This window comes from Trichoplax adhaerens, genomic scaffold (assembly GCF_000150275.1).
Source record: "Trichoplax adhaerens TRIADscaffold_5 genomic scaffold, whole genome shotgun sequence".
Lineage (NCBI taxonomy): Eukaryota > Metazoa > Placozoa > Uniplacotomia > Trichoplacea > Trichoplacidae > Trichoplax > Trichoplax adhaerens.
The window spans coordinates 60796-74452 of NW_002060947.1; the positions used below are offsets into that span (position 1 = coordinate 60796).

The 13657-nt window shown below is 34.6% G+C and overlaps 2 protein-coding genes across 2 annotated transcripts; one reads left to right on the plus strand and one right to left on the minus strand.

Annotated features, from left to right (window-relative positions):
• Positions 1-3867: 3867 nt before the first annotated feature.
• Positions 3868-6493, minus strand: TRIADDRAFT_25226 (uncharacterized protein; the record flags this gene model as incomplete). The annotated part of the gene is made up of 9 exons (XM_002112679.1): positions 3868-4059; positions 4142-4248; positions 4419-4646; positions 4733-4899; positions 5444-5596; positions 5714-5839; positions 5941-6006; positions 6113-6261; positions 6389-6493. Coding segments are annotated over 9 exons (1293 nt in total), but the record flags the coding sequence as incomplete, so codon positions are not given.
• A 3762-nt stretch (positions 6494-10255) lies between these two features.
• On the plus strand, positions 10256-11285 carry TRIADDRAFT_56115 (uncharacterized protein; the record flags this gene model as incomplete). Its single annotated transcript, XM_002112223.1, has 4 exons — positions 10256-10310; positions 10429-10632; positions 10801-10956; positions 11173-11285. 4 exons carry the CDS (start codon positions 10256-10258, stop codon positions 11283-11285), a joined length of 528 nt encoding a protein of 175 aa, XP_002112259.1.
• Between the last annotated feature and the right edge of the window lie 2372 nt (positions 11286-13657).

Sequence of the window (13657 nt, forward strand, 5' to 3'; positions counted from 1 at the left end):
GTGGCTATGTTGTTTTATCGCTTCCTTTACTCTCTTTCAGTGTCTGCTTAATTCTAACATTTCTTTACCATTTTGAAGAATCTCTTGCCACTCATTGCAAGGTAATGGTTGCTAATTTAGTCGTTGATAATGGCCTTCTTGCTGCCTCATTCAACATCACAACAGTTGGTGAGGCAATGCTACTGTACAAGTGTAGAACAAATGTCTATCTACGCTTATACGATAGACTGATATCATCAGATGTCCTACCGCTTAATCTTGTTATTTGCGCCTACCTTTTCAATCTTGACAAGTGATATACGTATTGGCTCATTGATATACGCCAATATCAAACGTGCAACAACTGTTGCAGACAGCGTACTGTACATTCGGGGATATGACATAACTCAATCGAAAAGGATGTTGTGACAGCATGTAACTTACGCATTGATTTTGAGCTTGATAATCCAATCGTATACACAACAACTACAACTCCTTCCCTAGGATCAATCAATAAGGGACTTACCGTTGATCGATAGACAAGATAACACTACGTTAAGTTTAGTATGTGTAGACTGCCAAGTAATATCCGAAATGATTGTATCGTAGTGTGCGTTGCTTCTTATTCATTAATGGTAATACATGCGACATGGTTTAGAAGACATTAACCCTGCATCCTATGCTGGAGCTGATCTGGCTGATGATAATTATTATATAGACGGCGTGATAGAATAAAATAGTATGGAATGCAAAGCACATTTTGTAGATGGATATGTTTGTCAAGTTGTACTATCATCGGTTATCAAGTTCATCTTTCGCACTGATATAACATCAATAATAGTGGTACTGTTTCCATTGCAGGTGCCTCAATTCCTGCCTTCCTTAAGCGCTGCTATATGTAACTCTCCTCAAAGCTATATTTGGCGCCTTGGAATAGGATTTCATAGTGGACCAAGAATCTACTATAACGTCTTATATTACGACGTCTTTCAAACTTATCGACCTACCGATCCTAGTAATTGGCCGACGTTATACTGGCTTATTTCTGTCGTTACTGTGATTAGTGGTATCTTGGAAAATTTTTTTTTAATGCTGCTAAGTAATGTGCCATCAACTGAAAATCACCGTAAGAATTCTACAATTAATTCTAACTACTATACATTTACTGTATCAACAATCAATTCATTATAATGAATGGGAAAACTAGTCATCTACCCTTGTCAAAATTTTAACATCATTGGTTTTCCTTCAATTAGTTTTCATATACAGTATCACGTTTACATCACTCAACTGCTTCTTCACCTGGCCATATATTAAGCGATCATTGAATATCTCTGTCGTGTTTTATAGCTTTCAGAACATATCTTGTTCCCTTTTTCTATAGGTCTCCATATCAATAGCTTTGTGTATTTCATTACTTTTGCAATTATCTACATGATGCTGACTTGTATTTTATATTGGTGGAAACGCAGAAACGTAGTTTTGCCGTCAACGGTAGGCAGAAAATACTCATACATAAACATCGTCGTAAATGTAAAACTCGTACTCTACTATACCGTCTTAGTGATTAAGACTAACTTAAAGTTATAACCTTGTTGAACACTTACGCTTAATTTTAAAATTAATCTAATCACTCTTTTCTTTATTTATTACCAAAATAAACTGTTGGATGAACATAAAACAGTGGCAAAAATCCTTGAGGTACAAGCTCGCAATGTTTTTGCTCTTTGTTTCCTTCTTTGGAATCGCGATGGTTGTCTATGTTAGACACAATGCCCGCTGTGAACCTTACAGTATCCTTTTATGCAATTATTTACAAAGTATTCAATCAATCTATCGAACAAGATAGAACTGACGTTGGTGCAGTATTACTTAAGGTTACGTTAAGAAAAAATAATTGTATTGACTAATTTCTTACACGTTTATATTAACTGTTTAAGCGAACGAAGTATTTGGATCAGATGTTATATACAAGTCGCACTAACATTGCATCTGATCCCCAAGTTTTTACCTAAATTATGCAAGGTTTCTTAACACATTGATTATTATCATATCAGTGTATAGCTATTATGCGCTATTCCAATATTTGATTATATTATCCAATGTGGCATTTCATACCACGGGCATGATTGATTTTTGGGACGCTGATGTTGTAACGCAAGATCATATTATAACTAAGAAGAAAATGGAATAAAATTACTTGGATTGGATAACTCTCACAGTAGGTAGTAATGTCAGCATAAAGATCAACTTCTATATTTCTGCATTATATGCTATTAGTTGAGAAATTAGATCACGTCAATCATAAAAATTTCTGTAATTATCAACAACTTGGTGTTGTACGTGCATTGTAGCGATTAGTGCACTAGCTGTACTTTCCGTATAAACTATACCGGTGGAAGCATTATAAATGAAAATACATTCTTTATTACTAAATCTAGGTAAACGTTTAGGAATATCAGCAAGCTTGCCTAATTGTACAATACATAGCAGACAACGTTTAATTTCTTATTTTTCATTGACCACTTTTACAATAGATATTTTCGTATTAATCTAATACATACTAGCCTTAAATTAGAGTATATAACTGTTTACCCTCGGAAGTGCTGTACATGTATGGTAAATTGTGTGTTATTATTCAAGAATAACAGATCTCTGATGAGGTGCAGTGATATAAAATAGAACTGTATCAAATCAGGGCAGCCTTGCTACTTCGATTTTGATCTCATAAACAATACATAATACGTATATTATCAATCAGTGTGTATACTTTCGCTTAAAATTATCAAGTACCTTTATACTATTTGAAAATATTTCAACAATTATTTGCGTGCGACATGTTACAAACCTTGCGAAATTGAATAAAATTATAAGTTTTTTTATTTTTTATTTATAAAAATTTCGCATAAATGTAAGATATTCGAATTTTTTAATGATCCCATACTACAATAGATCTGAGAAAGGTTCGGTTTGCTCTAATGTATCGATTTGTCGTAGAAAACTTACAGTCGATATCGCACAAATTTGAACGGTTTTGACTGTTAGCAAAATCGATATTTTATTAGAATCGAAAGTTTTTTGGTCATCATAATATCTACGAAATATGATGGACTCCGTACTGGAAATTATAAGGCCAACAATTAAATGGGTAATCTTTCAAGACCTTCCACACTAGTGTCTGTTACACAGTATGAAAACGAGATAGTCAACATAAAAGATTTTTATGGCATGGAAATTACACCATTTATGATATATAGTATATATAAGATATTAAATTCAAGAATTCCATAAAAAATTACTTCGGAAGCTCAAATCAGTCTGTTTAATAAGATAAGATACATTAAATTATGTATACTGCATGATACTGATAGACTTCGATTTAAAATAAATTCACAAGATGGCAGTATTCGTGCCAAATAAATATACCAGGTATTCCATACTGTTATTTTGCTATCACGATAACAAGACGTTGGTGATATTTAGTTCGCTGTCGTTGTACCAAGAGCATTAACTTTTAGAAAATATTAAATATTTACTTGTAAACAGGTAATACACAGTGTAAGCCATGATTAAACTTATTAACTTCTGGCGTACTCGTATGCATAGGAGTCGGTCTTCGAGAGGAGATACATCTTAAATGAACATTGTGATTAACTACGTAGAGCTCCAGAGGGTCAACTTGACTTAGTACTGTGATAACTTGCCTATAGTAACAATAAAATTGAGTTAAAATTGTGATGCAAATAATAGACCTCCTTTAAATGTTTCACTTGTAGATCTGATATAAATCATCTTCAATTAGAAAGATAGATTTAACAACATATTATAACCACAATATCATAGTCAATTATAAAAAATAGTAAGGGTATATTGACGCATATCGACAATTTACCGTGTCTTTGGAGGAAGGCAATCAACTGTTAATAATCCACCACGAGTCGACACTAGGTTCTGGCTACCAGAACAATCGCATTCAATATAAAATGATGAATTAGCAGTACCATTTTCCGCAGTCATGATCAATCCGCCCATATTGTCCATAAGATATGAACACTTTAATGTTTGAGGTAGATTCGCTATCTAAAAATCAGAAAATGTAAGTATAAGTAATGTCATGCTAGGCTATAAATTGAAAATTTAGGTTATATTAATATTATATTACTTCGTGCTGCTTTCCATATTTTTCAACCATCAAGAATAAGGCATTTGCAACAAAACTTGATGTATTTTCTACCTCATCTACTTGAATGACCTTGGAAGAATGCAAGGCTAAAACATACTTCGATTGTTCACTCAATAATAAATTTTCATCTAATAGCAATAATAAATTACAGTTAGTCTCGGTGAAATTTCAGCAGATATAACTAACTATATCTGACTTCAAAGATTTAACATTCATTATGCATAAGTACAAATTCATATATTTTTAGATCTCTTACTGGATAAATTTGTTAGCGAGCAAGTTTGCATAATAATGGAGAGGTTTTGAAACGACAGTGTTATAGCAATATATAAACCAGGTTCAAGTAGAGCATGGCAGTTTAAGTAAGCGTGATATCTTCTTTCACTTTTAACAACACAGTGCAAAATTTCGCCTGTTACAGAATCACATTTGTAAACTACTACCACAGCGTCCAATATATCAACATTTGATTTATTTCCTACGGCTCTATAAATTGAAAGAAAATTTATGTATAGATTTTACGTTAGGAAATTGCAACTACAATTTAACCCACGAAATTTTAGCCAGCACACCTGAGGTTATCTTGGTATAGAGAAAATTCTACTTCTGATGTTTCAAAGACAGCAATTTGGTGGCACTTTACAACATTACCAGTCATTGGTAAAGAAAAATGTCCCGAAATCCTGTTTTCCATCCAACTCGGATTTACTTTACATACATCAACACTTTCAAAATATCTGAGGCATAAGCAAAGAATACAGTCAAGGCTAATACGGGCGTTGATATTTTAATGGCTGCTATAAGAAATTTTACTGTCCAATGGGTTATACTCTCAAGCGCAAATTAGACTCCGCCAGTTTATGAAAAAGTTGTTAGAATACTTCGCTGGAACTGTCTTACTGATTTATTAAATACTACTAAACACTTTCTATATAAGAAAATTTGGAAATTAATCGCATTCTTGGGTAACACAGACCGAAAATAGGTCAGCGTTTATGTAGATTGGCGATTTTCATGTAATATCAATAAATTACAGAATAATCACGAAATTACATAAAGGTTGACCTTTTTCGATTTATGCTACCATAGAATGAGGTTCATTTTGAAATTTTTTATATAGAAGTGTTTAGTAGTATATAATGCATCAAGTACAATAGTTCCAGCGAAGTATTCTTGAGATCTTTCAAAAAGTAGCGGGGTTTAGTGCACATGTACATGGAAGATATATACCGAACTTAATAACAGGTGATAAAAGGCTTGATCTCATCTGGGTAAATATACCTCATAAAATCATCAAATGACATCCAAAATATGCCTTCTTCACTACCATGAGGAAGCAATTTATTACGTAAACTTATTGTCCAAAGAGGTGAATCATCAGACCAATCGCCATTCCAGGAACAACGTTTCCACGGATTGCGTAGCCTTACTAGTCTAAATTTTAAAGTAATATCGATGTAGAGTTATCGATTATTGTCTGACATGGAAACATCATTAGGTTTTCATTTGATCTAGAAGATACATGTCCACCTATTCATATTATTCCTTTACCTGATTCCATTAATGTCTTGTACATCAAGAAGCGAGTAAGCATGGTTGGGTTGTAAACCAACTTGGTGATATTCTGTTGCATTTATACTGCTATTTAAGCAACCACACGATGAACCCATCAAAAAGCTATACCAACATTTTAAATAAATAATTAATTAATCAGTCGAATGATAAATAATACGCTAATTTTACGCGGAGATATGGTTATTTCATAACTTTATAGCTACCTAGCTTCTTTACAACTTAATAAACGGGCCCAGATTAAATCCTTATCGATATCAGGAGAATAACTACTTATTGTTTCTGAAAAGTAAGAACCAGATTGTACGGTTAATGAATAAATTTCATTATTAAGTATGATATGCATATAACATTATCAATTTAAATTTAGATTGTGACCAACTTTGTAATTTAATCATTTCACAAGGAGCTCCAGTAAGTGTAGCTAGACCTTCAATACAACGACCAGAAGATAATGCTTCATAGCATCCATGCATCTTAGCTAAAGCCTTTTCAATAAATGGAACCCATAATTGATTTCTTTCAGCCTAAAGAAGTAGCTGACTATTAAATAATCGCAATTATCCACATGACTTTTAATAATACAAGTATTGCTACGACTAAACTAATTATCATCGCTATGCGACTTGTACTGCGATCAGTATAGTTACATACTTGAGAATAGACTAAATGCCCGTATTCATCACACGGAAGGAAATCATCGATAAGAATGATATTCCAACGACCATTATTGCATAATCTGACTTGATATACACCTTCGTTATTAATCTAAGAAATAAAAAATATTTAGATTATCAGTTAAATTTTCAAATAACATCTAATCATATCAATATCACGAGCTAACTCGGTACGTAGAATTACATTCTGTTGTATTTGATAGAAACTATTTTAAGCTATTTTGTTTACGCTATGGTAACATATCAAAAAGTGAAATTTCTCATGTACCTCAGGCGTGATCATGACCTGTTGGACCAGTTCTGGTCGCTCAGCTAAAACAGCTAAGGCGCTCAAGAACCTATCAAAAAATGCGTACAGTACAGTGGTCAATTACGTCTAGCCATTGGTGTTGGCGTTGGGTAATAATCGTAATATATTACTCTTTACCAGCAATTGCCTAAAACTCCTTGCTTGATATCGGATGGTAACGGGGTACGAAAAATGGACCATTTAACTTGATGCTTTGCTAAAAAACTTTTGAAAGTTGCTTGCATTGCTGACATATTAGCAGGTCTAAGCCAATTATTAACTCTTGCTCCAAGTCTAGATCTTCCATCTCGATATAAAGCTTTGGCATTAGGTAAAAATGAATCGTCGGTAAACTGCCATTTATTCTATAAGCATCATAAAAACGAAATGAATCGTGACTTGTGAGTATGCGTACATAATATTACGATCATAATTTTATTGGACAACAAATCACAGAGTATACTTGTCGGTAACTTAGCCATTATTCACGATCTACCTTATTGCAAGTATTGATAATATTATTAAATTGCGCCTTTGCAACCGCTTCATCTTTAATACGTTGCTCTTCCATTGATATCCCACCGGTATCTTCATCGACAATTATATCGGTTGTCATGGATGCGGTTGCCGGTTTATCAGCAATGGCGTTTTTACTCACAGCTGTTATACGTTGATTGCCACAAATCGTGCATACTTGTGTTGTAGCATTATTGATGAAGGTACATTGTGAACACTGCCATTGATCAACTACATTCAAAGAATACAAGGCAAATTAAAGGATTAATGATGAATAGGATACTTTTCCATTGAAGCAGCGTTAACAAACCTTCAGTTTTAATGGATGCTTTATCTGCTTCCTTGTGGTTGAAAGCGTGTCCACATGCCTGGCAATAGTTACCGGTGTTTATTAAAGTACATCTCGGACATTTCCACCCTAGATCTACAATTTGTACTCTATCATCAGCATTATAGTGTTTATCTCTTGGAGTATCACAACGGATACATCGTTTATCGTAATTCTTATTAGCACATTTACAGTGGATGCAAGTCCACGACGAGTCATGCGATGATTGAATTGTTGATTCTTTTTTATCTTTATGAAGGTTATGATTGGTGACTGGATGATTGATACTACTGTTGGCTTTACTGTGGATGCTCTTAGCAGTGGTTGAGTTAGTTGTACTCCTTGTCTTCATCGCTTGATGACAAACACCACATGTTAAATTGGCCGATAAGTTAATGCTGTTACAGGATGGGCATTTCCACTGGTTTCGTTCAACTTTTTGTTGTTTCATTTTAGAAATCATCAATTCATCGGCACAAGCATAGTCTATCATTTAAGATACATGTAGCATGAATGTATTGAATGATAATGTAGAGAGTAACCTTTTAAGCAACATGGAATTAATTATTAGAGACTGTATCGTTGGGATAAAGCAGGATTAACTTCACTGCAATATCGGCGGATGATGTACAACATCAAAGGATTTTACATCAATAATAATTAATTATAACGATCAGCAATGAAGATGACTCCTATACTCTTGAACTATTTTAGAAAAATTTCAAGTTTTCGGTTCACTACAGTTACATAGTTTAATGAAATATTGGCAGAACTACGTTCGATCTACTGGCCAGTAGTAAAATTCCCGAAGCCTAACATTGGCTAAGGATTCATTGAATGAAGCTTATCGATCCTGCAATATTTAATTCTTGATTGACGAACGCGTATAGTAAGTCTATGACTACTATCACTAAAATTATAAATAAACGATTCGTTGTATCTGTCGACCCTTTTAACAAGAGTACCAAGCATAAAAGCACACTACTCTTGGTGCTTCCATCTTGCGATAACAGAGTCAAAGGAGAAACTACGGTATACTGTATCCTAAAGTAGTCTATCGATGTACCTTCCTGACTGGAATGGAAATGATCCTCACCAGCACTTCTCAGCATCGTACATGCTTGGCAATTCCTCACGCTGTCTTTATTGAGTGTTCCGCATGTACTACAGAGCCAGTCGTCCTTTTTATTCCTTGCGTAGGGTGCTTGAATACCATCGGCGATATTTTTGAATAATTTCTTCATCTTGATAAAGTTCAGCGATGTGGCACTGCACTATTTACGACATGATCAGTTGAAATGTTTTGCCATTTTCTTACGCTAGAATTTGTTTAGTTTCCAATCGATTCGTCATCATGAAGTCATCGCAAATGGATCGATTCGTCTCAGTACGGTTCGGTACGGTACTGAAAGAACTTGTCATGCCAGTGATAAGGTGACTGATTCAAGTGGTACACTACCCTACAAAACACACTCATGCTGGGTAGCTTCTGACAAGTGCTACTGTCGCTTTCCCAGTCAGTCTACCAACTACGCACTTTACTGAATAGACTTCCGCAGGCAGGTACAAGCGTCTGTCTGGCTGTAGACAGGTTGCAACAGCAATCCATCGCCAATCCGACACGATATAGTATTTATTAATTAAATTATGATTTATTATTATTCTATGGAAAAAGAATCAAATGACTTTGACTGTATAGGCAATTGGATTTAATTGGGTGCGATTAACTTTATACTCATCACGGCAACTTCATTTTAGCCAAATATTCATTTTACTTGATACATAAAGTGATAAATTGAAGTATTGTATTCAATCAAACAAGTACGTAAGTAAGGTATGTCAAATACGCAGGCTTTGCTATTTGTTGTCATGGCCTATAGGATCGATCCAGACCATTTTAATAAATAGGATTATCATTATCGTCACTACTGTGCACAGTGTACAAGTAGTGAGCAGTCTGTACGGTAGTAGTGCATTTCCGCACTTTGATCACACACCCCGGTGTAGTCTATACGACGCCTTGATCGCCATCACAACGCTTTCATGTCAGTGGAAAAGAGTCGATGGACAGCACTGCGCAGTATACCAACCTGTAGCCCCATAGGGATAAATGGAAAAGTCTGATTGATCTCCAGGAGTATAATAACGTATTTATCCCCCTACGGATATCCAGTTATCAATGGATGTCCTCGTAAAGTAAAAGTATGCATTAAGGTGGAAGTACAGACAGATAGACTCAGCTACACTTGTACACTATCAGTACACTGTACAAGTGTACAGTAATGTACAGTACTGTATAACATCCTACAGTATAAAATAATATAGAATATACAGTACTGTAGATCATAAAGGTATTGAACCGAACCTTTCTTACAGTAGGTCTAATATAGATGCTATTACAGTAATCTCTGGTACAGTACCGTACGCGATTGCACAGTACAAATGCTGTATACTGTACACTGTACACTGTACTGTACAGTCGTGTGAGTGTACAGTACAGTACTATACAGTACAGTACTCCACTATACTGTACTGTACAGTACTGTACACCCTACCGTACTATACACCGTACTGCGCTGTACTATACAGTACACTGCACTGCACGTCATTGCGGCAATTTTCAAAATCGTCAGTCGGTTGGTTTTTGCAGCATCGTTCTCCATCGACAAAACTGTAAATATCGTCAACACAAGCAAATCGTTGTCAAAATCATGTCTAGTCAAGCTCAGCGGAAAGAAAATTTACATGCTACTCGGCCTCTTCAAGGTTCGGTTCATGGGTTGATGAGTTTAATTTGGATTGAAATTAGCCTGTACAATGCAAGTAGCTGTATTGCTGTGTACTGATGTCTTTTTCAATGACTTGCTTATTGATCGATCGATAGGAAAGCAACTTCTATCCAATCAGTCATCAACGAAACGTAGGGCCCTAGGAGATATTGGAAATGATACAAAACTAAGAAAACAGGCTTTACCTAAAAAGCATAATGTACCTCTTGGCAATGTCATGAAAAAAGAAGTCAACGCTGTTCGTGATACTACAATCGACTATGACTGTGAAATCGAGAAACCATCATTTCCGTTAACTGGTTCGTATACTGTAGTATGTACTGTATAGTACAACTAAAAGTTGCATTAATAAGACTCGGTGTAGTTTGCCTTGAAGTGCAATGTTAATAACGTGTATTATTAAATTGTGTTACACATTGAATGTCTGCATGTACTGGAATACATTGAATTCATGGAATGGACTACAGTAATCGATGAAGAGGAAAATTTTGCCCCTCCAACTTTCTTTCCCAACGTTAAAACTCGTGTAACATTAGACTTTGTCAGGACTTCACCGTGCAACTCAAGCAATACGCTTGCATTGGCTGATTCTAATTGGGAACCTAATTTATTGGAACTTATCGGTATGCTTGCTATTTTTAAGCTGTAAAACATTCAATTATTTCTTTATTTTTACGCTTGAATCTGTCCAATAATTTCACTTAATGCACTTCCTAAGAAATCAACTATAGTCACCTAATAGATGATATGTTGTTGAATAGTCTTACTAATTACGTGTTGAATATCGTGGATGAAAATATATTTGAATACTGTACTCTGAAATGTTAAAATGACTTCAGGTTCGACAAGTGCCCAAGATAGCATGACGTTGTGTCCTGTCAATGAAGATGATGATCTGGACGGTGATGACTACAGTCAGCTAAGATTATCGGATATTGACTTTGAAATGTAATCTGTGTACAGTACATACCCTCATTTCCAATATTATATCAGTTAGTGTACTATAAATCATAAGACTGATAGTGATATCACTTTACTCTCTACTTTTACATAGTCTACTAAGTAATGTGGCTTAATGTCAATTTATTAACTGCTTGATGAACTACAAGTAAACGTTTTTCAATATTGCAATTTGTAGTTTACTCACTACTACTTTAAATCGGACAAAGCAGTGTTTAGAAATAACTAGTTTTCTTACCGAAAACCCTGTACAAAATCGATATGACTACAGAAAACATTTATTTATTATTGTACAGCTATATGTGTGATTTAAACTATTACCAGAGGATATATACTGTATTTGCTGCAGAAACAACATCAAAGTGGTCATCAATGATTCATTTTGTTCTAGTTAATCCATGCTTCTACTTGTGTGTCCCATCAAACGTAATACTTTGGTTGAGAAATCATTGGATGATTGATCAATCCGACATAGCTATGCCTAATATATATCTATCTTTATCTACTATACTTAAATATTGTCTGTTTGAAGGAACAATTGCCTTCTTTTTCCAATGTGCATTACAATGACACTTTAACCGATAAACCATTTGCAAAGCTTGAACTTTTGATAAATGTAAATTCAACTTTAAAATGAATTGATGATTTATTGCACTCGATTGCAAATAACTGTTCCAATTTTGTCTACATGATTTAAAGCGTGTATTTATTATGTATAAATAAGGCGGTAGTGAACTGCCCGGTACATTTTCAATAACTAGTTATTAGGCTATATTGATGCTGAATCAAATTAGGCATTGCTGTTTTACATAAATCAGGAAAACTGATGCAATGCACGTTTACTCATAGCAGGAACAAGTAATAATCATTTTTTTACTTGAAACAACAACAGTAATATATCATGAGCAAATCAGGCTAGTCGTAATTGTATGTTGCTTCCTTCTATAGTACTTCACTGATAATTACATAGTGTGTTATATTGTCATCCAGTTATTCGGACTCACTTCTCCGTCTACCCGGGTAGCCTTTATTTTGTAGATTGCAGGTACTCGGATCATGTTTTATTCTTCTGGTTATTATGTGCAATTGCATTAATGTAATTGGATCATCTCAGTATTGCATATATGTATTTAATTTATTGATATATATATATATAGACTTATACAGTATAGGCCACGTATAATCCACATCACACGGCCAGGCACTAGACTTAATTGGGCACTCGGGTCTGCAAGCAATTCAGAATGTTACTGTACACTGTACATTATGTCGGTATTAGAAAACGACAATAATCGTGCAGTAGTATCGTGCGATGCTGTATCGTGCGATGCTAAAACTAAAATTATAGCCAGTACTATAAAACTTTGATACGAATCAAGATATTTAATACTAATCATGTCAGTGCTGGTAGACTGAATTATTAAGGTATGATAGTGCACTAAGCATAACATCTGTTAATATTACCAGAACTTTTATTCGCACAGTATGGTGTGCGGGTTCGGCTGCTGTAGCTAGTTGTACAGTAATCTAGACCCGATCATGGTCTACAGTGCACACTGTTCAGTATGTTCTAGTAATAATCTATGTACCATATTAAAAAGTGAAGTTGAACGAGTGGGTACTAGCTAACTCGTACACTATAAATATTAAATATTACCAGCAATACTGGTGAAAGTTTCATCGTCTATTTTAAAAGCGTCAAACACAATACGTTTAAACGTATTACTGGAAGTATGATTTGAGAATTATAATACCTTGATTTTTATCTATAGGCGCTACTTTTCCAATTCAATTATCGATGACAAGTTGAATGAAGTACCTATGTAATCCCCTTTCATTCGATAGGTGTGAATAGTAAAGACTACTATACGAGTAAAACGCTTGAAAAATATACAAATCATTACGGACTGTATTATGTCTGATGGTCGGTTAGAACCTATTAGAATTTTGGATCCATTTTTACACCATTGCACTATCGAACGTTTGACAGTGTACCGGGCTTGGAGGATTTGCTGCAGACACTTTATCGTATTAACTTCACTTTAATCTACGTTGGATTGATTGAACGCTGCAAAATAACAACTATAATTCCACTCTCGTAATATCCAATTTGCATTGATATCGTTTCATCTACAAGGTACTACTGTAGTGTACCGTTACTACAGTATAGTATAACGTGATTAATTTTCTTTCCGATAAATCGGTGCATGTCTTTGTGATCAATTTTTACGACGAATTCTATAAAATTTATATGAGACGAAAGACTGATATAAATTTGACTCCAAACTGGTCCTTCCATTTATTCCATTTTTTCCTCATTTGAACCGAAATTCATCCCATCGTACAGTACACTGAATCAACAAT